General features: G+C 40.4%; 1 protein-coding gene across 4 annotated transcripts in view; it reads right to left on the bottom strand.

Annotated features, from left to right (window-relative positions):
* Window positions 1-26337, bottom strand: part of LOC149315308 (son of sevenless homolog 2) — a 46229-nt gene that overhangs the window by 10737 nt on the left and 9155 nt on the right. For 2 of the 4 annotated variants that reach the window (XM_089522933.1, XM_089522932.1), the window contains exons 2-17: window positions 25887-26012; window positions 22517-22684; window positions 21014-21178; window positions 20508-20711; window positions 19717-19860; window positions 18758-18868; window positions 16734-16832; window positions 14840-14967; window positions 13312-13967; window positions 12772-12853; window positions 11500-11622; window positions 8417-8520; window positions 3436-3652; window positions 1587-1706; window positions 1270-1432; window positions 205-322 (exon numbers count right to left, since the gene is read on the bottom strand). In XM_089522933.1, the coding sequence (XP_089379059.1) occupies window positions 205-322; window positions 1270-1432; window positions 1587-1706; window positions 3436-3652; window positions 8417-8520; window positions 11500-11622; window positions 12772-12853; window positions 13312-13967; window positions 14840-14967; window positions 16734-16832; window positions 18758-18868; window positions 19717-19860; window positions 20508-20711; window positions 21014-21178; window positions 22517-22684; window positions 25887-26012 (2728 nt within the window). The remainder of the gene's footprint in view (window positions 1-204; window positions 323-1269; window positions 1433-1586; window positions 1707-3435; window positions 3653-8416; window positions 8521-11499; window positions 11623-12771; window positions 12854-13311; window positions 13968-14839; window positions 14968-16733; window positions 16833-18757; window positions 18869-19716; window positions 19861-20507; window positions 20712-21013; window positions 21179-22516; window positions 22685-25886; window positions 26013-26337) is intronic. The other 2 variants (XM_089522935.1, XM_089522934.1) reach the window with 1 other exon arrangement.

The raw sequence follows: 26337 nt of genomic DNA, 5'->3' as shown, positions 1-26337 counted from the left end.
GGCTTCCCGCGTGGATGGAAAAGCCAGATTTTTGCTGTCCAAAAAAGGAGTGGCTATTTGCTGCTTCTTTTTCGGGCAGCTTCAAGGCAGATTGGGGCCATGGTGTGCAGTTGCCATGGCCCCAATCCAGCTTTGGAAGGGCAGCTTGAAGCCGCCACTTCAGGGTGGTCTGTTTTGCCCCTCAGTCTCTGCAGTGTAACTTACCAAAGAAAGGCACACAGGGTGGGTTGATTGATTTTAGCTTAGCAAGGTATTTTTTAAAGTGATCTTGACTTAATTCTACTGCTTCATCCAAAATTTTCTTTTTTCTCTCCTGAAGTGCCTGATTTGGTGAAGAGAGAAATGAAAGCCACATATTTTAACATTTTGCAGACCGTCTGTGGAATATTCAACAGTGGGCAAATTGTCATAAAACTTCACATTCTTTTTTTGTTTTGCGTATACCTTGACAATTTGCATGTTTATTATATCTCACAGACCTATGTATATGTTACCTGTCCTTACAGGACATATATCTATTCACTATATATTACACTTGCCCCCTTGTATCCAAGATTCGGCATCCAAGGATTCAAACATCTACAGCTTGAAAATATACAAAAACTTGCTAAAGAAAACCTTGATTTTGCATTTTATATAAAGGACCCCATTTCACTACACCATTGTACATAACAAGACTTGAGTATCCATGGATTTTGGTATCCACTGTGGCCCTAGAACCAAACCCCAGCGGATACCAAGGGCCCAAGGTACTTCTCTTCATCTCCCCATTATTTAAAAAATTATTCAGCAAACCCGACTTCACAATCTGACAAATTTATTCCCTAAGATATGGGAAGTACAATGCAAGACAGATATGTATTACTACTGAAATAGATCACACACAGAAATGCTGTAACTCAGTTCATAATACAGAGTCATTGCCAAAACAAGATGGGTTCAGTTTGTAGAACACAGTGTAAGATGCAACCATGAAAAGAATTCTATTGCTTTTAAACTAAAGCCTTGTTTTACATTTGAGTAAACTACTCAAGTTTGTTCTAGTTAACAAATCAAACAAAAAACTGGATGATATATTTAGTAAAGCTATCCAGTGCTTAAGTTTCTTTACCTGCTTCTGGAAGTATAGCTTCATTTAAAAAAAAAAGCAAAGCAATTACAGCCCTCATTCTCTGTATACAATTGCACATCTACACTGAATTTCAAATGCCATGAAATATTGACAACTATATTTTTGAAATTAGCACTTTCAAAACCACCAAGACTTACCTCAAATGTGTGATCTAATCTGTACACAGAGACAGAATTCATTGCACTGACTATCTCCAGCACACCATTAAAATTATTCAAGTCTTGAAAAACCTGCAAGATTTCTATTATCCTGCTTAACACGGCCACTCTCTCTTCAAAATTTTCCATTTCCACTATGCACCTAATTCACAAGACAAAGAAAGAGACAAACATTGATTTTTTGCTTGCTTAAAAGTGATAATCTTTTAAAAATGTCATATCGACATATCTCTGGTGTCTCTACACTTATTTAATTTAGGTCATCTAGTTCAGCATGACTGAAAGCCAATACTTACTTTTCAAACCAAAGTGTGAGATTCGTTGTATGTCGAATCATTTTCAGTAGATTTGGAGAGTTGATTTCTTTATCTTCTTTTGTCCACACACTCCCCACAAGTTCAGATGGCTGCACAGCCCTGAAAACAGAGGGCAGAGAGGGTAAAAGTATATGAGATGGAGAAAGCTGAGGGAGTTTAGGTATTAATGGCACTGACATGGTACTTGATAACCTGAAGATGGGATACTGTGATTGTACATTGCTAGCTACTAGGACCTACTTGGAAAACTTAACCTAAAACTTAATTTATATCCCATCTTTCTCCTTGTACAGAATCCAAGGCAGCTATTGTTGTCGTTTACCTTGCTGAACAATTCTCCAAGAACTTTTGTACAAGGCAACAAATACTTCAAATTATTGGATAAATTTAACATTTATGTAACGCTTTAGAATGATGAAGTCACTGTTTCTTATTTAGCCTACAAATTCATACACAAATATCATTAAAATATATAAATAAATAACTTATTCCCACAATTTATGGGAGGTGAGGTGGGGTGAGCTGAGGCACCATATGAACCTTCAACTGAATCACATCTATGGTTCCACTGTGCCCAAAACAGTTTTTTCTGGTGTTATGTAATCTGTTTTTATTCATTTATTTTTTAATATTTAATTATATGCCACCTTTCTCCTGGAGTGGAACCCAACTTCTACCCATCTCAGCCATAATGGCCAACAATCAAGGATTATGGGAACTCATAAAACATCTGAAGGACACCCAGAGAGGGAAGGCTAACTGGGAGCTGCTTTCCTAAGATTTCGGGTGGAAAACTTTCTTTCTGTCTACCTGGCACATTTTTAATTTAGAGTGATCAGAAGTCTAGGGCAGAGGTGGGCAAATGTGGATAGCTTCATTATTCCCTCAGGAGATCTTGGACAGTCATAATTCCCACCACACACCTCCGCAAAAAACAAACAGAACTTTTTTTGCCCCCAAATGCCCTCTGGGGGCATTTCCACCATGTTCTTGGGCCTTCCTATGACCCGACGTGGTATAATGGTTGGAGTGTTGGAATATGATTCTGGAGACCTGGACTTGAATCCCCTTGTGGCCATGTAATCCTACTGGACAACCTTGGGCAAGTCACATTCTCTCAGGGGAAGGCAAGGGCAAACATCCTCTGAAAAACTTATGCCCAGAAACCCCCATGACAGGTTCACCTTAGGGTTGCCATGATGATGATAATAATAATAATAATAATAATAATTTGTTTTATTTATATACCGCTATTCCAAAGATCATATGATGTGGACATGACTTAAACAACAACAACAACAACAACAACTGGCCATTTTAGGCCCACACGAGGCCTTTTTTGCATTTTAACAGGTAGTGAGCAGAGAAGTCTTTCCTTTTAAAATCTTCTCTGGGGCCCAAATTGAGCCTGCTTGCTCCCCACCTCAAAAAATAGCACTATGGAGCAAGAAAAAAAAAAGTTTTGTAAAATGGTTTTGAGGCCTCTGAACATATGCCACCTTTCTCCTGAAGTGGATATAATCTCCACACCCTCTAGAGGCCATTTTGGGGGGTTATGGGCCAATATATAATATTGACCCCTGCTTGAAGCCGTAGAGGGTTGGTTATTTATTTATTTATTATGGGGCATAAATACCATAAACAAACAAACAAACAAACAATCCTCTACGGCTTCAAGCACACAATATCTGTGCTCTATCATCAAAATCCTTCCCCCTGAGCCCAGTTCAGCATGGTTGCAAACCATTCAAGATTAATTTGCAAAATACATCTTGCAAGAAAGGATTTCACACAATGTGACACAGAAACCAACAAATCACTGGCTTACCGGTAGAGATCAGATTCTAAGAGAGTCAGCTGCCGAGCAATCTCTATGGGATGCAGTGTCATGAGGTCAAACGTTTCAAACTGGCGACTGATATGCCACTCAATTGGGGGCGGGGGGCTTTCAAAGGTGATATTGTGGCTGATCCCATTCGCGTGAACTTGCTTTTTCCTCCGGATAATCTTTGCAATGGATTCCACCCACTTCTTCATGGATTTGCCTAGAAGATATAACAAACATAATAATAATAATAATAATAATAATAATAATAATAATTGTATACCGCTTTTCCGTCTGATCAAAGCGGTTCACAGTAGCATACAATATAATACAAAACAGTACAATACTCAAGCAATACAATAAAATATCCATTACGTCAGCAATATTACACAGTACAGTAAAAATCTCCTAACAAATACAAGTCCATTTAAAAACGATCAGTTGTGGTTGGGTATCTGGATCTTAGTTAGGGTATTCTATCTCTAAAGAGAATCAGGGGTGTATGCTATTTGAAAAAGATGCGTTTTCAAAGCCTTCTTGAAGGCTTCCAGCGTGGAACATAGCCGGATCTTTTCAGGGAGAGCATTCCAATGAGCAGCAGCTGTCGCCTGTAGGCTCTCTGATAAGTTTTTACTAGTTTTACCCTGGGGTATTTAAGTACATATGTCCCAGATGTTCTGAGGGTGCGGGGGGGGGGGGATTATGTAGGGAGAGGCGCTCCCTCAAGTAACTTGGGCCTGAGCCATGTAGAGCTTTAAAGGTAACGACCAACACTTTGTATTGTGCCTGGAAGCTAATAGGCAGCCAGTGGAGAGATTTTAATATAGGTGTTATATGGTCCGATCTATGGGTACCTGTGACCAATCTGGCTGCAGCGTTCTGAACTAACTGAAGCTTCCGAACCTGGTACAAAGGTAGCCCCATGTAGAGCGCATTACAGAAATCCAAATGAGAGGTTACCAGTGCATATACTACAGTTTCAAGGTCCTTTCGATCCAGACAGGGGCGCAGTTGGCGTATCAGCCGAAGCTGGTACCAAGCACTCCTGGCCATCACATCTACTTGAGATGATAACTGTAGAGATGAGTCCAGGAGTACTCCCAAACTGCGAACTTTATCCTTTAGGGGGAGCTTAACCCCGTCAAGGATAGGATGACAAATTTCCCTATCTGGATTCGGGGTGCCTATCATGAGTACCTCTGTTTTCTCTGGATTTAGCTTGAGTCTGTTTTTCCTCATCCAGCCCATTACTGACTCCAGGCAGGGGTCCAGAGGGGAAGTGCCATCCTTAGACACTGTATCAGTTGGAGACATGGAGAGATAAATCTGGGTGTCATCAGCGTACTGATAACACCAAGCTCCATGCCTCCGGATGATCTCTCCCAGCGGCTTCATGTAAATATTAAATAGCATGGGGGATAGAATGGCGCCCTGCGGAACGCCAGATGTCAGCTCCCTTTTGCAGGAGCAGCTATCCCCCAGCCTCACCGACTGGAACCTTCCCGAGAGGTAGGACCAGAACCACTGGAGCGCAGTGCCCCCAATACCTAACTCTCCCAGGCGTTCCAGAAAGATACCATGGTCGATGGTATCGAAGGCCGCTGAGATGTCTAAGAGCACTAACAGGGTCACATTTCCCCTGTCAATGCTCAGACGGAGATCATCGACTAAGGCGACCATGGCAGTCTCGACTCCGTGTCCCACTCTGAAGCCAGTTTGAAATGGGTCTAGATAATCGGCTTCATCCAAGACTGCTTGGAGCTGAAAGGCGACTGCCCTAAACAAACAAACAATCCTCTACGGCTTCAAGCACACAATATCTGTGCTCTATCATCATGCTCTACCATGTTTAGACTGCTAAACATGGTGGGAAAGACCACACAGATGTTTTAAACATATCACAGCAGAGGTATATATTGCAAGCTTGCAAGCATAAAACACAATGAACATTCCTTGTCAAAAACAGGGATCATATCTAGGAAGAAATGTCTCAGAAGGCAAATTTTCAAAAAACAGCAGTTTTTGAAATAGCAACCACTGTTTGTACACTTTCAAAAATGCATACTGGGCTCTATAACAGTGCTTCCCAAGCTATCTGATATGGGGGACTGGCAATTATTCCCCTCCCGTATACCAGGATGGCATAGTGGTTTGAGAGTTGGACTATGACTCTAGAGACCAGCGTTCAATTCCCTGCTCTGCCATGAAAACCATTCTCACTCTCTCAGTCTCAGGAGAAGGTAATGGCAAATGTCTTTTGAACAAATCATGTCAAGAAAACCTCATGATAGGTTTGTCTTAGAGTCACCATAAGTAAGAAACAACTTAAAGACTCACAACAACAACAACAAGGACCAGCACTTGTGCTTTTTGGCCACGGCTGTTGATTTCTTTCCCAGAAACCTGGAGGGAAGTGGCAGCTGGTTATCTGCAGACTGTCACTAGTTCAGGGACCATCAGTCCGAGTGACAGTGATTTAGAAAATACACCAACACAGGCAACTTTTGAGCAAAGATACAACACAGATGCTTTGGGACAAGGGTGGGTGGGAACAGGGACAGCAATGACTGTTTCTTTAATCCTCATTTGAAATCCTAGGACACACTACAATGTAATTTATACTGTGGGACAATATATTTTATTTTTTATACTGAAGCTACTGTGAAGTAGGAAAGGAAAGCATTTGTTATAGGCAGTTTACAGACTGCCCCTTTGGGGTGGCCTGTACCCGCCCCTTTCCCCGATGGATTGGGGCCTCAGCTGCCACAGCGACAGCCCTGAGGCCCCGATCCACCCCTTTTACAGGCGGTGGGGAAGTGTCAAAAGGCCGCTTCCTCGCAGCCTGGAAAGGGGTGTCCTTGGGGCTTCAAGCCCCAAGGACACCACGACAGCGGCGGGGGAAAAGAGAAAGGGGCTGCTTGGCCCCTTTCTCTTTTGTGTTGCTGGCGCAGCAGTGTAAAGGCTGCGCCAGTGACACAAATGAAGGAAGGAGCTCCGAAACAGAGCTCCTTCCGGCACCGCGGAAAGGGCATCACAGGCACCCTTCCATTGCGCCAGGATGTCATGTCCACACCGCTCCGTTTGGAGGCGGTGTGGCCGTGACGTCCTAATGGTGGCGCCCATGTAGAATGGGCGCCGCCATTTTGTACGTACACTGTATGTACTAGGATTGGGGGCGTCTGAAAGAGACGCCCCCGGGCAACCTTAGTACGTACAGGGTACATACTAAAAGGCCCATTCGTAAAGGGCCATAGGCTCCTAGTTTAATACTGTCCACATGTGTATATCTACACACACACACACACACACACACACACACCCCATAACATTCTGGAAGAAAGGTAGGATAAAAATCCCATAAATAAATTAATTAATAGGAAAATAGCACACTGCCAAAAGCTCTAAATTCTGTGTCAAGTAAAGATGAAATCTACATCCTATATGTCATACTATTAAAAAAAATTATCTGAGGGGCGAAAAAGTGGTGCAGGACCAAACCACTGGCAACTGCCATCCCACTGGATGGCCATCCCTGTGAACCTGCACAAAGTTGCATGTGCAACGCTCCACCAGGAAAGGGCACTGGAGCAGAGGTGTGCCCATGTAGATGCTGGCAAGGTTCAATCATGCCCCCCTTAAACCTCTCACTTTCTGTCTGGTGTACGTTTTAACTCATCTCCATGAGAGATATCATGGTTTCTCTTTTGGGTATTGCCACCCTCATTGCTTGGGTATGGCAGCTCGGTCCCTACCAGAACAATTAAGATTACGGTTTGGATAGAGCGCCCTTTTAGAGCTGCTCTGGTGTCATGGCATTTAAATATACAAATGAAGGTGTGCACTATCTGGAAAGAAGCAGAATAATCCAGCTCCTTTTTAGTCCGGCTTTTCTCCCCGTAGCACAATTTGGGAGTGGTTTCCGGACAGCTTCGAGGCATGCGTCATGTAAACGCCCTGCCTCAAAATTGGCCAGAAATCAGTTTATTTTGACCATCTGTTTCATCCCTGAGTCTTCTTCCTCAGATCTCAGTCCATCCACTCCATGACAGTCCATTCCAACTGCCAATGGGCTCTCCAGAGACTCAAGCAGAAGTTGCCTGGCATCTTCTGAATGACTGAAACTCATACCTTCTCTGTGCAAGATGTATGCTCCATCCACACACATGTCACAAAGGTCACTTTCCACGCCTTTGTCTTGACTACCAGAAATCTTGTTTGGTGACCCTTCTGGCTTTAAAATAAATATATATTCATTAAGGTCATTATGAATCTCAACCATCCGTCTCTCATATGCATAAATGATGGTTGAGATTCACAGGGACTTTATTTCTATGCTCAAAATTGCATCCCATGTGGCCATTTTCTGGTTAAATTTATTTATTTATTGGATTTATATTCCACCTTTCTTCCAAAACAGAAACATGGAAGACAGGCATGTATTTCTGTGTTACACATGACAATGAACAGAGTTTTCCTAAACAGAGTAACAAAAATGGTATCTGCACAATTGCTGTTAAAAAGTAGTGCTGTAAGCCACCTCAGGCTATCTGAAGTGGAGGACTGGAAGCCAGCACTAAATTTGTGCCCACTGAGTACACTTGTTTCTTTCCTGAAATCTTACCAGGGACCAGCAACGGTCCAGAGACTGCCACTTTTGAGCAACACTGCTATAAATGATTAACTTTTTCTTGTGCAAGCAAGACACAAATCCAGAGAAATTCAAAGAGACTCAAATCCCTCTTGCGTAGTGTAATGTTTTTCCTTTTGTTAAACAGAAAGTGAATTAGAGAGGAAATTGACAGCACATTACTGGCTTGTAGCACTTGTAAATACCATTGTCTTCTGACACATAAGCAAGTAGAGCCCAAGGGAACTCAGGAATTCATGAAAAGCTAGACGTGAGATGATCCAGCAATGATCTAGAAACCAACTGAGACACATCACTGGAATCTAAATATTGATCTGAGTAATTCAATTCACATACCTCTTACAGTGGAAATAAATGTTTCCAGTCTATCGAGTAGCTCCTGATCTCTTTCAAAATCATAAAAATGGTGTTCCACCCAATGCCGAAAAACATTTAATATCCTGGGGGTAGGAGTTAAAAAAAATCAAAGATGAAGGGAGAAATGCCACCATTTTAGTTTTCACAAACCTAAAATGAGACAGACTGTCCAATCAACGGTAAAGCAGAAGGGGTGGAGGAGGATGCTGTTTTCTGGTTTGCTGAAACATGAATAAATTTATAAGCCACCAAACTATTTCCTCAACTGGAAAAAGCTCAAAACTCTGAGGTTCTTACTGTATCTAACTCCCCAGGAAACCACACCCATTACTTTCACAAGGGAAATAAAAATAATGCATGGGTAGATTTCTTTGAAAGCTCATTCAAGATACCAAAGGAGACATCTACCAACAGGTTATGTCCCAATGCCATTCAGGAGTTGAATAAAGTATTATGGCTCTCTTTAAGACTCCCCAGCCCCAGCCTGTCAGGTAAATAATAACAGTCAAATCAATAACTGTAGCAGAAATGAATTGTGAAACATGGATGCTAACCTCTAAAATGTGTTCTTAACTGTTTTAACTATGTGCTTTTAAAATGCAGATGTCTAGCCACTTTTTTAACTTTTGTAAATAAGTGTGAGTGTTGGACTAGGACTGTGGAGGCTAGGGGTCCCTACTCAGCCCTGTGAACCCACTGGGTGAGGTTGGGCAAGTCACTTTCATTCAGTCTCAGAGGAAGGCAATGGCAAATCTCCTCTAAAGAAATCTTGCCCAGGAAACCTCAGGTTCAATTTAGAGTTACCATATGTCAGGAAAAACCTCAAGGGACACAAAAACAATAATAAAATTTTAGCTGGATTTTTGTAAGCTGCTTTGAGTCCCTTGCTGGGAGAAAAGCAGAGTCTACATTTATTAGGTTAATAATGATGAATAAATATAAAGATGGCTTGGCCAGACTGGACATGGTACCCTGTACTAATCTCACTGACAGTGCAAAGATGGGTGTAGATGTCTCCTTCTCCATGGTCTAATGTGACATGGTAACTGCTTAATCTGCTGGTGGATGGTTCCTTATTGAGGACAACATCTACACATCAGTTTTGCTAAATGCTTCTGTTTTCCTTTCTGAATTACAATAAAAGGGAACCAGTGTATCTCCAGCTGTTAATATACAATTATTCTCAATGCACATCAATGGCTAGGATGCTTGAAGATGATATGAACTATAATGTAACAACACCTGGAGGGCCAAAGCTTCCCCACCCACTCATTATGGTCTCTTTTCAAGAGCCTTCAATGGTTTTCAGAAATTTTCCAGCGATCGGCTTATACAGACTTTCCATCTTTATTCAAAGATGTACCCTTTAAGGACAGAAGCATTTATCTAGTCCAAAAATAAAACTGGCAGTTACTGAGTTTCAAAAAATCAAAGTGCTAAAATTTGTTGCTTCTTTTTTCAGTTGGCCCTTCCCTTACGTGAGAGATCTGTTCTGGACCCCGCCGCATAAGGGAAAAACCATGTAAACTCAAGCCCCATTAGAAACAATGGGGCTCATTCTTGCGGCACGCACCTGGCGTGCCCCATTACTTCTTTCGGGACGCGGGAGACGTTTTTCCTGTGCGCCTTCCAGCATATGCTGGAAGCCGCATATGGCACACCCACGTATGACATGGGCGCACTGTATTAAGCAGTTTTCCCTGAAGGGTATCCACTTCCCTTTTGTTCACAACATTGCCAGTACTGTCCTATCCAATTCACCCAGAAGTGAAGTCTCTTTGAATTCAAAGAGTTACTCCAAGGTGAGTGTATACAGGCTTGCAGAATGAAACATCAATCTCCCTCTTTAAAACAAAACAACACAAACATACACACACACCCCTAAATGACAATATGGCATAGCCCCGTCCTTGATCCCAAAGGGCATACTATCTTGTGATCTTTAGAGTCTCAATAATAATAATAATAATAATAATAATAATAATAATGATTTATTTATAGCCCGCACAATCACAAGGAATCCGGGCGGGTTACAGCAATAAAAATACAAAGAATACAATAAAATACAATAAAATAAGATTAAAGAGAGTGACGTAAGTCACAGAATTCATAGCTAGACCTGATGGAACTGGTTCTGACTTTTTCACTCCCTCCCAGGTCTGATGATGACAGTAGATACGGAGGGAGGATTCTTCTTCTTGAGGCAAGAATTTTATTTAATTTTAATGTAATTCTTCACATTAAATTTAAGAGAAGAATTGGTGGACAGAGCGACATAAGTCACAGTAAACCGGGAGAGGAACTAGGAAGGGAAGGCCTGCATTAATCATTAATATGTACATTTGTGTAAAACATTCAGGAGTTTTCAGACTCCTTTGCATACTAATCATGATTGTAATTGTAATAAGGTGAACTATTATTCCTGGGAAGGGCTGTAATGACACCTTGAATGTATACACTGCTTTAGGCAGTTCAATGTGCCACTTTACATAATATATGTCAGTAAAATTCTATGCAGTTCTATATACGATTTCGTATAAGTTGAGACCATAGTATAACCCCCTAATTTTGCAAGTGGAGCAGCCTGAGAGATTTCCTAAAGGCTTTCACACTGTTTCTAAGTGAACTGTGCTATTTGACCTTCCCAGCACACACCCAAAGCTATCGTCACACAGCAGTTCTTGGTCCACAAATCCAAGGATTCTCTGGACAAACTCTCAGTGTTTTATATTCCTGTATTAACAAACCAGGAGCTCTTCACACTACACAATTCTATCACTACGATTCTACTTTAACTGCTATGACAACAGCGTATGGAATTCTGGGATTTGCAGTTTAGGAAAGGTTATTTGGAATTTTCAGCCATAGGTCTCTAGGGCCTTACTAAACTACAAACCATAGCATTCCACAAGATGTTACCAAGGCAGCTGAAGTGGAATTGCAGTGCTAGAGTGGTATGGAGTGAAAGGGCCCAAATAATTTCTTCCCAAGTGAAGGGTGATTTATGTTTTCCCACCATTGAATGTGACAACTGTTGCCTACAGAAGAGAAGAAGCTCAAACCTGAGTTGTACTGGCTGGATGTACTCCTTGCGAAATCTTTTAAGGTCTGCGCTGATGGGCTGTTCTCCTTTCTCTATCGCCAGCCTATCAGCTTCTGTTGGCTCAGGCTCTGGGATTTCAAATCTAGTAATAATAATAATTTTAAGAAGTTGGAACATAAACTAAAGGCATTCCAGAATAAAAGAAAGGAGAAATACATTAAAACACATTCTGGCATATAATTGCAAGTAGGTGTATGTTACTGCAGGTGTTGTGAAGTGACTGAAGACAGATTTATACTATTGGTTCAATGACACTAAATTTCATAAACTGCAAAACTCAATTCTAATAATTCTGGCTCTACAGGAGCCAAAAGCTTTCTAACAGCAAAGGCGATAGAGATTTTCTATCCCTTTCCACGTGGTCAGAAAAGAAAATTTCCACTACCTCAACAAACACCTCATTATTTATACTGTCCTGGCTCTCACCCTACACCCCAGAATGGAATACTAGTGGAACATTATTCAGCTTTGTACATGCCCTCTTACTACACCACAACTGAGTCTCACATTTTGGTCTATACCAAATCAGCAGATCTGACACATTCCCAGTTTGGGGAATCATTACTAAGATTTAAAAAAACAAAACCATTAAACAATACTATGCCTTCAGGATAAATTTCTATAGCTGTTTTATTTTTAAAAATGAGTAAGCAGCAACAGCAACATTGCTAAAAAATTCTCTTCAGATCAGGAAACTTTTTTTTAATGCCACTATAACCTCTACTTATAGCCTGCTGTCTTCCATCCTTCCATCACATCCCAGGTACTATTTTGCTGTTATGCCAATCAGCTAGGACAGTCCGTTTTAATGCTTATACAAGTGTTCATTAAAGAGCCTCACTCAAAAAACTGTGTAATTAGAAGGCATTAAAAACTGACTAGATGTTTCCAATTTTTCTCTTTCCCATATTCAACTCTTTCTTCACAGCTACACCTCTCACTGCAAAGCTAAGAGCCAAAGACTTCTAAAAAGGCAATGCCTATTCTATTTTTAGTGTAGTCTAAACTGTGCACCAGACCACACAAACCCTTTAAAAAGCATTATTTAATTAAGCATTTAATGGACTGTGGGCAACAGGGAGCCTTAGAAGCTCTTGGAGTGATGTGTTCCAAGATGAATGTGCCAACATTTAACCTGATTGCATACAACACCAAAATGGGCACTTCATCCTGCAAATGGAACAATGAAAACCAAACACAGTGATAGGGTAGAGTTTTTTTTTTAACTCACCGTTCTATCAATAAACTGAGGAGTTCTTGAGGCTTACAAAAGGAGCGATACGTGGTAAGAAAAGTACGTACAAAATTAGGATCTAGAAAGGGAAATAAGAATACATTTAACATAGTCCCAAATTAAATGCCTCTGACTTGGCTTTAGTTAACAACTACCCCTTCCTATAGGCCTGTGTTGGGCAATTGCAGTGGGTCCAGGGGGTCACTTTTATTCCCTAAGATTCTTTGCGGGCTACATGCACTATCAAAACTTTAAACAAAGAACCTAAAGTGGAAGGATGTCCACTTCAAGTTCTCAAAAAAATAAAAATGGGTATTTTTGATTTTAAACAGTACAGGTAGGCCTTGCAACCTAAAAGCATTTACCCTCCTTTTTGACCAGAAATGGCTGGTCTGGAGAATCCGGAGGGGTGAAGGGTAACAAAAACATCTTGGGGGAGGTCACATACAACCCCAGAGCTGCACTTTGCCCACCCTTGCCCAAGGCTAACAAAGCAGTGCAGATGGCCAAGGTCCACAAAGGAGAACGTTCAGATACCTGCATACATGTGGTAGGTGAGCCTTTCAATGAGCTTCACCACAGTCCCGCCTTTGATCAGGGGAATTCCAATCCTGCTCTGAAGGTTGTCCTCAAAAACAATGTTCTCTTCAGAGTCTTCTACGGCAAAGCGATAGACACTTGGGCTGGGGAGTCGCAGGGGCTGCTCGTTCTCTTCCTGTAACAATACGGCATCCAACAATCGGTCCAGAGTGCTGCGATACTGAAGGGAGATCAGTGCGGACATCCAGTTGTTCTTTTCTTCAGCAGACTTGGCAGCAAAGATGAGGCTGCTTTCGTCTTTAGGGACCAGTTCAAAAGCATTCTTGTATTCACATGTATCATCTTTATCCACTATATGGACCTTTCTCATGATGATTTTTTCCTTGAGTCGGTACTCTGCATTGCTGCAGCCCGGAAGGCGCGATTGTCCATGGTTGGCTTTGCAGCTGATCATTAAACCATCAAAAAGGAAGACGTGCCGCTCATGCTTGGCTCCTATTCTAAACAATGTCCCTTCCATTATGAATTCATTACAGCACTGGCCAATGTCTTTGCCTTCCCAACCGTCAATGTTTTTCTGGATCTCATTCATTTTTTTAATGGCCAAGTGCTTGCTTCTTACTTGGCGGCTGTAGAACCAAAACACCGGCTCCCTAAAACACACATTTTATTAGTATATAGTCTTTCCAGTATTGGCAGCTGTGAATGGGAAACAATGATCAAGGATCGAACTATGCTGTCTGCTTTAATATAAACTACACATCCTTGCAAAGCTAGCCATCATTTTAAATAGTTTTAAGTGAAAGACCATTTTAAAGAGAAAACTAAACCAAAGAACCACATAAAATCGAATCTAACAGGAACATCACAGATGTCAGCCATCTGTTATATACCCTGCATTACCACTGAAAACGTGCTTAATAAAGAGTAGAGACAGTCTGAGTTCTTGATGCCTATGCTTAAAGACTGTGTCTTTAAAAAATTAAGGTTCAAAATCCTGTTGATGTCCTATGGTAGCATAATGCCCTTTCCTTCGGCTCATGCAAGGAGGGAAAAGTGGTACTAGCAGCAGGAGAACACAACTCTGGATATGAATGGCCTATTTTCAAGCACCTAACTTCAAGTGGAGCAAGGCACTCTGGCAGGGAGACTTAGAAAATAATCTATGCCACTGAAGAGGTGGTTTTGCAAACTACTCTTCCCAAATCACCTTTAGCTTTACAAACAACCTCACCCGCAGGGCAACCAGATATACAGAAAAAGTCTACAGCCACCAGCTTTGGTGTCTTTCCCACATTTCTACTACTCCCACAATCTCTTCCACTGTGACCCTTTTAGCTGGTGCTTTGCCTCTTCTTTGCAATTTAAATTGAGTATAGGAAGCTATTCTAACAGAATGAAGAGACAGCCACAGTTTCCCCCAATGGTATCACCTTCCTCTCCAAATGTTATCCCACTCACTACTGTTTTGAAAGGTCCCAAACTCCAGCCAGGTTCATCTAAAATAATGAGCTAATTTTCTTACCCAGGCCGGCGTCTAGGTGAGTGTTTATTATATATACGTTCCATGCTACACTGGAGATTCAGGAGAGCTGTGATGGCTTGTTTTAAGCATTCACAATCTTCTTCATCTTCACTACATTCTTGTAATTGCTGAAAAGAGAAGAGATATTATTTCCATCAGGGCTCAGCCACTGCTGAGGGGAAAAAAAAAAGATTTATGTAATATTTCTTGAAGCCAACACAGTGCAGTGGTTTGAGAGTTAGACAAAGGCTCTGGAGACCAGGATCCAAATAGCTACTCAGTTATGGAAACCCATTGGGTGACTTTGGGCAAGCCACATACTCTCAGCCTCAGAGGAAGGCAAAAGCAAACCCCTGATAAGAAAATCCTGACAGGTTGGCCTTAGGATCACTGTTGAGTCAGAAATTACTTGAAGGCTCAAAACAATATTTCAAGATGAAATAACATCTCCTTACAATAAAAGAGACCCCACCTCAACTTTTGGAAGAACGTCCTGACAGTAACAAACAAACAACTTCATTTATATACCGCTTCATACTGAACTAACATTGTACAGTGGAGCCTCGGGTTACGAAAATAATTCGTTCCGCGGCCGCTTTCGTAACCCGAACGGCTTTCGCAAGCCGAATCCCCATAGCCGCTAATGGGGAAAAGCCGCGATTTGGTGTAAAATCGCGGCAAAAAGCACCAAAAGTTTTTTCGGGACCCGAAAAAACGTTCGTAACCCGGAACAATTATTTCCAATTGGATTTTTTCGGGTCCCGAAAAATTCGTAACCCGGGTATTTCGTATCCCGAGGTTCCACTGTATAAGTGGTTTACAACTGTAAGCTAATTGCCCCCAACAAACTGGGTACTCATTTTAGTGACTTCGGAAGGATGCAAGCCTAAGTCGAGCTTGAGCCCTTTTGCTGGTATTGAATACCCTTTTGCTGGTATTGAACTTGCAACTTTATGGTTTTGAGTAAGTGGCTGCAGTACAGGCATTTAACCACTGCGCCGTAAGAGCTGACAGTAAGAGCTGTTCAACAGTGGAACACACTCCTGTGGAGTGTGATGGAGCCTCATTCTTTGGGGGTGCTTGATTCTGTGTTCCTGGATGGGAGTGGATGGACTGAATGGCCCTTGGTATCTCTTACAACTCTATGATTCTATGATTCATCTCTAAATTAGTTTTTTTTTAAAAAAAGAGAGGAACTTTTATCTTTTATTTTTCAATTTTTGTTTGGTCCTGTTTTAACAGTATGTTAGAACCTGGACGTAAAGCTTCAGACCTCCCATGGTTGCTCCACCATACGTTTTCAAACAGACAACAAGCCCCCTTTTTACATCAAAATGTCTCCTGCACAAGTGTGAGCTTGTGCAGGGCTGCTTACTCAGGTCAGAAGAGGTCACACTCATATGCATACTCCCTTCTGATTGTATAGACAATTGTTCCCTATCCTGCTCTATTCAGCAGGCAAGATACTCCTGGATGTGCCAAACCCCTATGTTCTAGTTCTTAATGCAATAAACACTGAAAACTAACTGCATGCTGGACATTTCAATGAATTCTTCTCTTTCCCTTGCATATGGAAGAAATGCATTTCCAACCCCAGTATCCACTGAGAGGAAAACAACCTTTTGAACACTAGTTACATTAATGAAAACTAAACCTTTTCAGCCAAAGTGGATCAAGACGTGTAATTTCTTGCCTAGAGATTGCAGATCTTACTATTTAGACTGGTAGGACACAACACTGATCATCTGTCTGTAATCTTACTTTCTTCAAAGCAAGTAACAGACAGAAAAATACAAAGCATGGGTGGACTGGCTAGAGCTATATGGTTTTTAAAACTAAGATGTTGTGGCCAACTGATGTATTTTACAATGAATGATAAAGAGCATCTGCTTACCTGTAATAATTCAAAGTAGTGCAAACAATGGTATACTGGAACCAACATGAGGCGTGGGAGGACATACTGCACTGCTTCTTTGAAGCCATCAGCGATTGACTGAAGGAGAAAGAAAGCCTTATTTCAGTGGTTGCCATATGAAAGACCACACAGGGAAGAACACATGCAACATTCAAAATTGCATTGATTTTATAATCAAGTTGCTTTCTGTGGGGCAGCCTAAAAACAGCAGGCCTTCAAGAGAATGTCACACTAGCACAGTGGGCGAAGCAACATCTAAACCAGCTAAAACAGACTTTTTAGAAAGAGCCACCGCTCAATGGTGGAGCGTTTGATTTAAATGCAGAAGATGCCTGTTTCAGTCTAGTCTATTCTGTATTTTATTCAAATCTCATACAGAGCACTATGTCTGGTTTCGGGTGCCACACTTCAAGGAAGATGAACTCAGATTGGAAAAGATTCAATTGAGAGCAATTAAAATAACCAGCAATAAGGAAATGAGGTTGTATGAGGAAAGGCTGAAGGAACTGGCTTATGTTTAACCTAGAATAGTGGTGCAGTTGGACATGATATGAGTCTTCAAATCTTTTAAAGATCACCACACACAGCAGGTGTGAGCAGCCCAAAGAACACACACACGCTTTTTGGGAGTGCATAACAAGGAAAGCAAACTCTGGCATCTGCCATCCAAGAAGGAGCCAAGGTACAAGGAGAGATAAGACTCCCGCCCCATGGAAATGCATTGTAGCAAGGGGAAAAAACACTAAAGGAACAGGTACAGACACCTTGTTTTCCCATCCCTCCAGAGGGAAATCTTTAGATGAAGTTGCCTGTTGCTTTAGGCATCAGACAGAGAGGAACTGTGGTTTTGCATACATGTATACAAGAAAGTAAGAAGGAGAGTATATTCTGTTTTTCCTTTCACAGATTGCAAACTGCCCTTAAGAATCATCTGACTGAAAGACAGGGTAGCTCTCTTCTAAACTTGGGATGGGGAAAGTGAGACACATGGGCTGCAGGCAGTTCCCAATCCCATTTTTATAGACCTCAAGCTCCACAAGTCACTCCTAAAACTTTCATACTCATCCATTTAATATTTTCAAAAGCGGTTTGTGACGCATTAGAAAATTTTAAAATAGACAATGATGACATTGAAATAGTTCAAAATGTTCCATGTCTTGGCTCAATAGTTATATCAGACAGAAGGTTGCAATTAAGAAATCAGAAGACAAGTAGGACTTGAAAGGGCAGCTGTGAAGGAACTAGACAAGACCCTAAAGTGCAAAGATATATCAATGAATACTAAAATCAGGATGGTCCATATCACATATTCTCCATTACTATGTTTGGTTGTGGAAGCTGGAAAGTGAAGAAAGGTGATAGAAAATCTGCTCTTTCAAAATATGGTGCTGAAGGAGAGTTCTACAGATACCATGGACTGCTAAAAAAGAGCAACAAACGAAGCCTGAAATCTCCCTAGAAGCCAAGATGACAAAACTGAAACTGTCGTACTTTGGACTTATCATAAAAAGACATGATACATTAAGACAATAATGCTTGCTAAGTTGGAAGGCAGTAGAAAAAGAGGAAGACCACTCCAGATGACAGACTCAGTCAAGGAAGTCTCGGTCTGAGTCTGCATGAACAGAGCAGGGCTGTTGAGAATAGGGTGACTTGGAGTCTCTCATTCATAGGGTCAGGTTGAAGTCAACATGACGGCGATTAACGGCAATAAGCTATTTTTGCTTCCAAATCTCCCCAAAATGAGAAAACATGGCAATTCTGCTCTCGATACAATCCCTCTGAATATGCCAGCCACAGATGCTGGCAAAATGTCAGGAATAAATCCTTATAGAACATGGACACATAGCCCAAAAAACCCACAAAAAACAATCCCTGAACCCCTTCAGAAAGGCTGATATGATGTTCTGTGGCCTCTGATTTAGGAAAAATGTGTCCTTACAGCCCCTGCTCCAGCAGTTGTCCACCCAGTTGTAAATAGATATACACAAAATTCCACTTACCTGGAAATGTAAAGCCACAGCAGGTTTAGCCATCAAGTTATAAAAATGTTCATGATATTGGGGAGAAAGGATGTCCTGCGATAAGGTTTCATATGGGTCGAAGGCTTGTTCCTAGGAAAGGAAGTTAAGTATCCCAAGTTAACATAAACATTAGCTGGAGGAACTGTACATTATTTCCTGGGATGGGGTAACTTATAATAATAAGATACCATCCAGTCTGATTTGATCCCAGTCTCTTGGAGGTTGACATGGCTTAATGTCAACATTATCTGAACAAAAATGTCTTTGAAACAGTATCTAAGGCAGACACAATAATGTACTTCAGATACATGGCTGTGTTAGGATGCAAAGGGATCTTGTAGCACCTTTGAGACTATGAGAAAGAAATTTGTAGTATAAGCTTTCACAGACCTGGTCTACTAAGGTCCAAAACACACTGCAGAAACAATCCCGTTTGGGACAGCTGTAACTGCCCTGGCTCAATGCTAGGGAATTCTGTGAACTGTGGTTTTGTGAGACATTGAGTCTTCTCTGCCAGAGAGCTCTGGTGCCACAATAAACTACAATGGATTCCCTGGCAATTGAGCCAGGGCAGTTAAAGCGGTCTCAAACTGGATTATTTCTGCAATGTGTTTTGGACCTAAGTCTACAAAAGCATATGGACAGTTACTAAGTAAACCAAGGCTACAAAAGCTTATACACAGTTATTAAATAGACCAAATCTACAAAAGTTTATGGACAGTTACTATGTAGACCAAGTCTATGAAAGCTTATGAAGGGTTACTAAATATACCAAGCCTACGAAAGCTTATGGACAAGTACTATGTACACCAATTTAAAAAAAGCCTATACACAGGTACTAAGTAGGCCAAGTCTACGAAAACCTATGCACAGTTACTAAATAGACCAAGTAAGTCTATGAAAGCTTATGCACATTGTGAGCAGCTTTGTCAACTCACCTCTGCAAGATCCTCAAAACAGCTGCCAACCAGAGGGTGAGGACTGCTTTCATCGGTCATTTCTACTGTGTCCTCAATTAACCCCAAGAGCTTCACTGTCAGTTCATGAATATCTGTGATGTTGCTAAAGATCATGTCAATGTCCTGAGGAAGAGAGAACCATTCTGAATATGGCTGTTTTGCTCCATCGCCACCTCAACATCCAGCTATTTGATCAAAATCCCTCAACTTGGTCCCAGTTTAGTGAGAATGCCCAAATTGCATTTACATCAGCACAATTTACACAAAACATCTCCATGTTCTGTGAACCAATCAAAACACCTTTAGAAAACAATACACATCTTCTCTTTTTAGAAACACACTCAGGATTCATTATGACTCACAGTTGTTATACAGTTGGGTTTTCATTGTGGCTTTTACGCATTAATTTTTCATCAGGTTTTTTTTTAGTGTTTTATCATAATGATGTGACTCAATGTGGTCACAACTTTAGATGTAAGAGAAAAGAGATAATCCTTAATTTATTTTAAACTTATTTCCTAAGAGCAATAAACCTTTCTTTGTTCTTTATGGGAATTCCTTGTAATCTCTCACTCTCTCATTCCCATCCAACTCCAGCTCAATTCCCTCCCCCTTAAAAGAAGCTTCTGCTTCAAAACTGTATCCCTTCCCCCCCTTTTTTTTTTGTTCTAAAGAGTATGGTAAAAAATTGGGGAAAGGGATGCTTCCAACTTTATTTTCCTATACAAATATTTTCAACACAAAACAGTGTAGGGAGAAAGTTGACTTACATTAGGTGTGAATAACTTTCTGTTAGACAGAAAAGCTTCTCGAAATACTTTTATGATCAGGTTCAGCTCCCTCAGATACTGTCGTTCATCTGCAATCTCACTCCTAACGAGATCATAATAATTCAGTTCACCAGAAGAGGAGGGTTCTTCCTCACAGAGAGAAACCAAGCCAATGTCATCCTGATCAAACATATCCATCAATACCTAAGAAGAGGGAAGACATTTCAGAGACAATCAAATGTTTCATAGTAAAACATGAAGTTATTGCTTGAAAGAAAATTACAGAACTGCACACTGTTTTAGTAAACATTTTGAGAGAGAAAGCATTCACATCACCACAGGGAAGTCCGATGATTCAGAAATGTGGGTATATTGCTTACACATAAATGAAAAATACACCGTAAATAATGGCCAGGCAGAACCACTATTAAGCAGAGAAACAACACACACACACAATGACTCATCTGAAGTGCTGGTAGAAGCCCAAATACTGCACAGCACCTTACCTTGTCAGCACACATTGATACTTTAATGTCTTGCTGAGAAATCTCAAAGTGCCGTATGTTGAACACATAATTGCCAGCCAGTTTTAAGATGTCAGCAGAGATATATTCCAAGACAGCCACAATGTAAAGGGATACATGATAATCTATTTTATAACCAAGAACTTCCTGAAAATATAGAAAAAAATAATGTGTGAGCAGTCACATTAATTCCACTTGCATTTGACTAAAGGCAGATAGGCTGGTTGGGAATGAAGGTGGCAATGGCACAGATTGTGGGTATGAAATTAGGGAGAGCGATGGCCAAGATTCCTGTATACAGCAAGAACAGTTTACATCTGCCTGCTAAGAATCAGAATATGCAGTCCAACTATCCTTTATTACCCTGCATAGGACAGACAGCCTGGTGCCCTTGCTGTTCCTTCTGACTTCCCCTTTCCTTATTCACTTTCACTATGTGAACATGGGGCAGTATTTGGATCTGTCTGTTTTTGTGGTTCTTATAAAAAACAACTTCTGGGCAAAAGGAAAGTCTTTTAATAAATGTTGCAATATAAACTGGTTGTACTTCCACACTAAAGAAGGAAAGGCACATTGCATAGGACTATGGGAAACTCTTTATGACTGTTTCTTCAAACACTCCAAGGGCAGAATTGGTTAATTTGAAAACCTCTTGACTAGGATTCAGGAAACTGATTAAAAATGGCAAACCAAATGTGATTTTCAAAGAAGTAACCATGTTAGTTTCTTGTAGCATAAAGAGCAGGAAGGTCCAAAACACATTGCAGAAATAAGTCTGAGATGCTTTAACTGCCCTGGTTCAGTGCTAGAGAATCCTGGGAACTGTAGATTATTGTGGCACCAGAGCTCTCTGATAGAGAAGGCTAAATGTCTCACAAAATACAGTTCCCAGAATTTCCTAGAATTGAGCCAGGACAGTTAAAGCAGTCTCATACTGGATTATTTCTGCAGTGTGTTTTGGACCAAAGAAAAAATAAAGAAAAGAAATGTGGCATCACCTTTAAGACTAACTTGTCTTTATTTTTGCAAGCGCTTTCATGGATATAAACCCACTTCCTTGGATAGAGTACCAAGAAGTATTATGGCCTCAGGCATAAAGTATATTTGTACAGTTGTGGGAGTGGGATGGAATTTAATAGGATCCAGGAAGATGCAAATCATGTCCTTGCCCTAAATTTTCAAAGGGCTGTGTAAGGTAATGCAGGTCTTTCAGATCAGTGCACTGCTCAGTTAGCACTGCTGTGTGAAAGGAACAGATCTGCTCACCAAGTCAGTTTCCCTGGGTTCAAAACTCTCTCTGAGAAGTTGTTGTTGCAAAGACGCTTGCATTAATACATATATGTAGAGAGATCTCTACTCTCTACACACTGATCCTACAGGCTAACACAGCTATATCTTTGAATTCCTCCATTAATACATATAGTATGCCATGTAAATAGGTAGGTACTTTTTTAACACCAGTAGACAGCACATGGTACAAAATACCTTTAAAAGGGGATGTATTTTATCCACAGGCAGCAGGAGAGGGTTTCTTCTTTTTCGCTTCTCAATGGCAGATTGTGCGTCTGCAATGGCCCACTTGTCAATTGGGTGAGGAAAGGTCTTTTGAACTCTCTCCTGCCCAAATGTAAGAACAGGATTTGAAAGTATCTGCTGGAATCTCAAGCAAAAAAAGAAAAACTCCCATTTCTTTCAGAGGACATTTCTTTCTCTAAAATGGCATCCTGCTCTCTTCCAAAAAACCTTTGTTCCCACAAGAGTAACATTAAAAAACATTTTAAAAAATTAAATTCAAAAGAGATTGTTACCTACAATAATGTTCCAGTACTGTATAACAAATGCAGGAAAATAAAAATACAACAGAAGAAGAAATAACCATGTTAAACATATTGTAAATATGTAAAGCCTTACATATTGTAAAGCCTTCGACTTTACAATAACCATGTCAGTCGTAGGTTTCTATAAAGGCAGTCTGACTACCTCTCTTCATCATTAAATGATGCCTATCACACTCTGACACTTAAATCTGATAAGGATCATACTTGCTGTGCTAATTACCACCCTATGCCCTTAATGGTGATATAAAAATATGGACAGATAGTTTAGTCAATAGACTACAAAAAGTCATTTCATCCTCGGTAAATCCTGACCAGATGGGATTTATCAAAAACAGGAGTCAATATTTGATTGGTTGCGAATTACTTCAAACTCAGAGAGAAATGATCAGCCAACCGTTATTTCTTTAGATACTGAGAGGGCCTTTGATAAAATTTACAGGCTGGTCATTTTCACAGTACTGGCTAATTTTGGGTTTCCTAAAGTACAGTATTTTTGAAATGGATTAAAATTTATATTCAGCGCTAGGAGACAGGTTGTGACCAATGTTTTTTCTTATCCTTTATTTACACTGAAATGAGGTACTAGGCAGGGATGTCCATTATCTCCTTTATTATTCAACTTGTGCTTGGAATCCTAAGCATGTACTATTAGACAAAATTCCAGGATTAATGGATGTGATCTTTTGTTGCTCATTTCAAAGCCCCAGCAGTTGGTCTCTGTTTTGATGCAGTTGACTAATAATTTTGGTAAAGTATCTGGGTATTAGTTAACTGGCCCAAGTCAGAAATACCACCAGTGGGAAACAATAGAGACTCTACCATATTTAAAGCATGGCAGTTTTGATATTGCCCAAATTCTATTACCTATTATCCCTAGAGGCTTATCTCAGATTATTAATCGTAATATAAATAAAATGATAAAAGGCACTGCACAACATCTAGAGAGATGGGCACACTTAAAGATGAGTCTGTGCGGGTAAGATAAACACAACTGAAATGAATCTGATTCCTGGAACTGTTTATGTTATTTGTGGAATTCCTCTAATTCCTTGCAATTATTTTCAAAAACTAAAAGTACTGTCTAGAAGATTTTGGGGGAAGCTCTTCTCTTTTTAGAACTCCAATGAAAAGGATCAAAGAGGGAACATTCAGCCTTCCAGATCTTTTTATGTACCATTGGGCATGTCCGCTACCTTGTATTAATTTTTGGATATATCCACTAAAAGAAAGTAATCCAGCATGGAGGCTTCATTTCTGGCACCTCTCTTCAAATGGACAGTGCTTGGTTCTAATTTTATTTAAAATGCCAGGGGTTTGTCAACAATCTCGGCAATTAGAACTGTGGCAAATATTATCTTGTCAACTGCAATTTCGACCCACATGCTCACGCTGAATCTGAGGAAATCCAAATTTGAAAATTAGTAAGGATCCATTTTTATGGAAGGTATGGTCCGGCAATGGGATTATTATCTGAAATCAGATACTTAGTGTTGATGATATTTTGCATTTTTCAATTTTGCAAGAGCAGTTTAAACTACTTCTGTCAGCTAAAAGGCAAGATCTACAATTGAAACATTTGTTACAATCCAGATTTTGGCTCTGCAGCTTTAAGTGCATCTAAAGTTCCAATATTGCAGACATTCATTGATGCCAGCCAAGTATCCAGACCAATATATATTTCTGTTATCTATAAATAAATATGACAGGCAAGGTTTTCAGCAACAATGGAATAGAGAATTGGAATATCCAATACCGACTAATCAATGGACATCAGTTTTAATATCAAAAACTAGTGTGACTACAGATATTCAACTATGCCTTATAGAGCAGAAATTGCTCTTTCGGGTATATTGGTTGCCACAGCATCTATTCAAGAAAGGGCTTTCAAAATCAGCAAACAGCTGAAGACATAATACTGCTAATATTTCCTTAACACTATGTTTTGAAGTTGTTCCATAATAGCTACGTTTTAGGAAGAAATAACCACACAAATAAATATGGTTTTGCAAAGTCCCTTGATATCCAGGGACATCATGTTGTTTTGAACTATTTACCTGTTCCTTGGAAATGAACAAATGGACAACGGAAATGAATTTTCATACTGTTTTGACTGTTATAAAGATAACTGTTTTCTACCTGTGATCCATGGAAAGAAGATCTAATACTGTTTGGAACATTTGAAACAACGATGTATAGATGAAATTTACAAACAACATTTGGTCAGCTTTTATAGGGACTTATGACTAATATGGTTGTTCTTTCTTTTGCATTTTTACCTTCCTTCTTTTGTTGTTGTTGTTGTGTGCCTTCAGATTGTTTCTGACTTATGGTGACCCTAAGATAAACCTATAATGGGATTTTCTTGGCAAGCTTTATTCAGAGGTGGGTTGCATTTGCCTTCCTTTGAGGCTGAGAGTGTGTGACTTGCCCAAGGCCACCCATGGTGAAGCAGGGATTTCAACTCCGGTCTCATGTCAAAGTCCAATACTCAAACCACTATACCACACTGGCATACTGGAACGTTTTTGTATGCAACTCAGATCCCTTTTGAGTGTAAATACAGTTGGCTCTCCATATCCACAGATTTAACCATCCATGTGAAAATTGATTTTTTTTAAATGCCATTTTCTATAAGGGACACTATTTTACTACACCACTGTATACAATGGGACTTGAGCTTCCACAGATTTTGGTGTCCACAAGGGGATCCTGGAAACAAACCCCAGCAGATACCAAGGGCCCACTGTAAAAAATAAAAACCTTCAAAATTTAAAAAAAGAATATCCTTTCTCTTGAAATGCTTCTTGAGGCAAAGGCTTTCCTAATTTCTCAGGTCTGGAACCACAATGTGAAACCACATATTTTGTCAGGTTAGGAAAGCAGAATGCTTCCTCTCTCCCACTATCATATACCTTGGATTACAGTAGAGGTTTTTCAGTTCCTATTTCCTATACCAAAACTGACTTTAAAAAAAACCCCACCTGTTTTTCCCCACTTGCATATATTGCCATGCATACCTCAACATCTTGAAAAGTACGTGGCTGTGCAACACACAGTTTGTTTAGCAGCTGAAGGATTAGCTCCTCGATATAGTGGAGGGAATCTTCTTTGGCTGAAAGGTTGGGATGGACTTGCTGTTGAACCTGTGCAAAGATTTTCATTTGTTTTACTTAGTCAGATGAAAGTCTGTAGGTATGGGATAAGGCTGACAACTATCTCCACTCTTGGGCTGACATATAGAGAAAGAGGCGCTTCTTCAAATACTGAGGTCCTAAGCTGTTTAGGGTTTTAAATATTATTGCCAGCACCTGGAATGCAGAGCAGAAATGTACTAGCAGCCAGTGCAATTCCTTCAGAACTGGTGTTATAGGTTAAGTATCCCCTTATCCAAAATGCTTGGGACCAGAAGTGTCTTGGATTTTGATTAAAACAGAGGTGTACATATTGCTGAGTTCTTTTTTAACAAAT

Source organism: Sceloporus occidentalis, unplaced genomic scaffold, assembly GCF_023333645.1.
Source record: "Sceloporus occidentalis isolate IW3139 unplaced genomic scaffold, rSceOcc1.0.p SCAF_4, whole genome shotgun sequence".
Classification (NCBI taxonomy): domain Eukaryota; kingdom Metazoa; phylum Chordata; class Lepidosauria; order Squamata; family Phrynosomatidae; genus Sceloporus; species Sceloporus occidentalis.
Note: the sequence above shows the minus strand (reverse complement) of the source record. Positions and strands in the feature narration are given on the sequence as shown.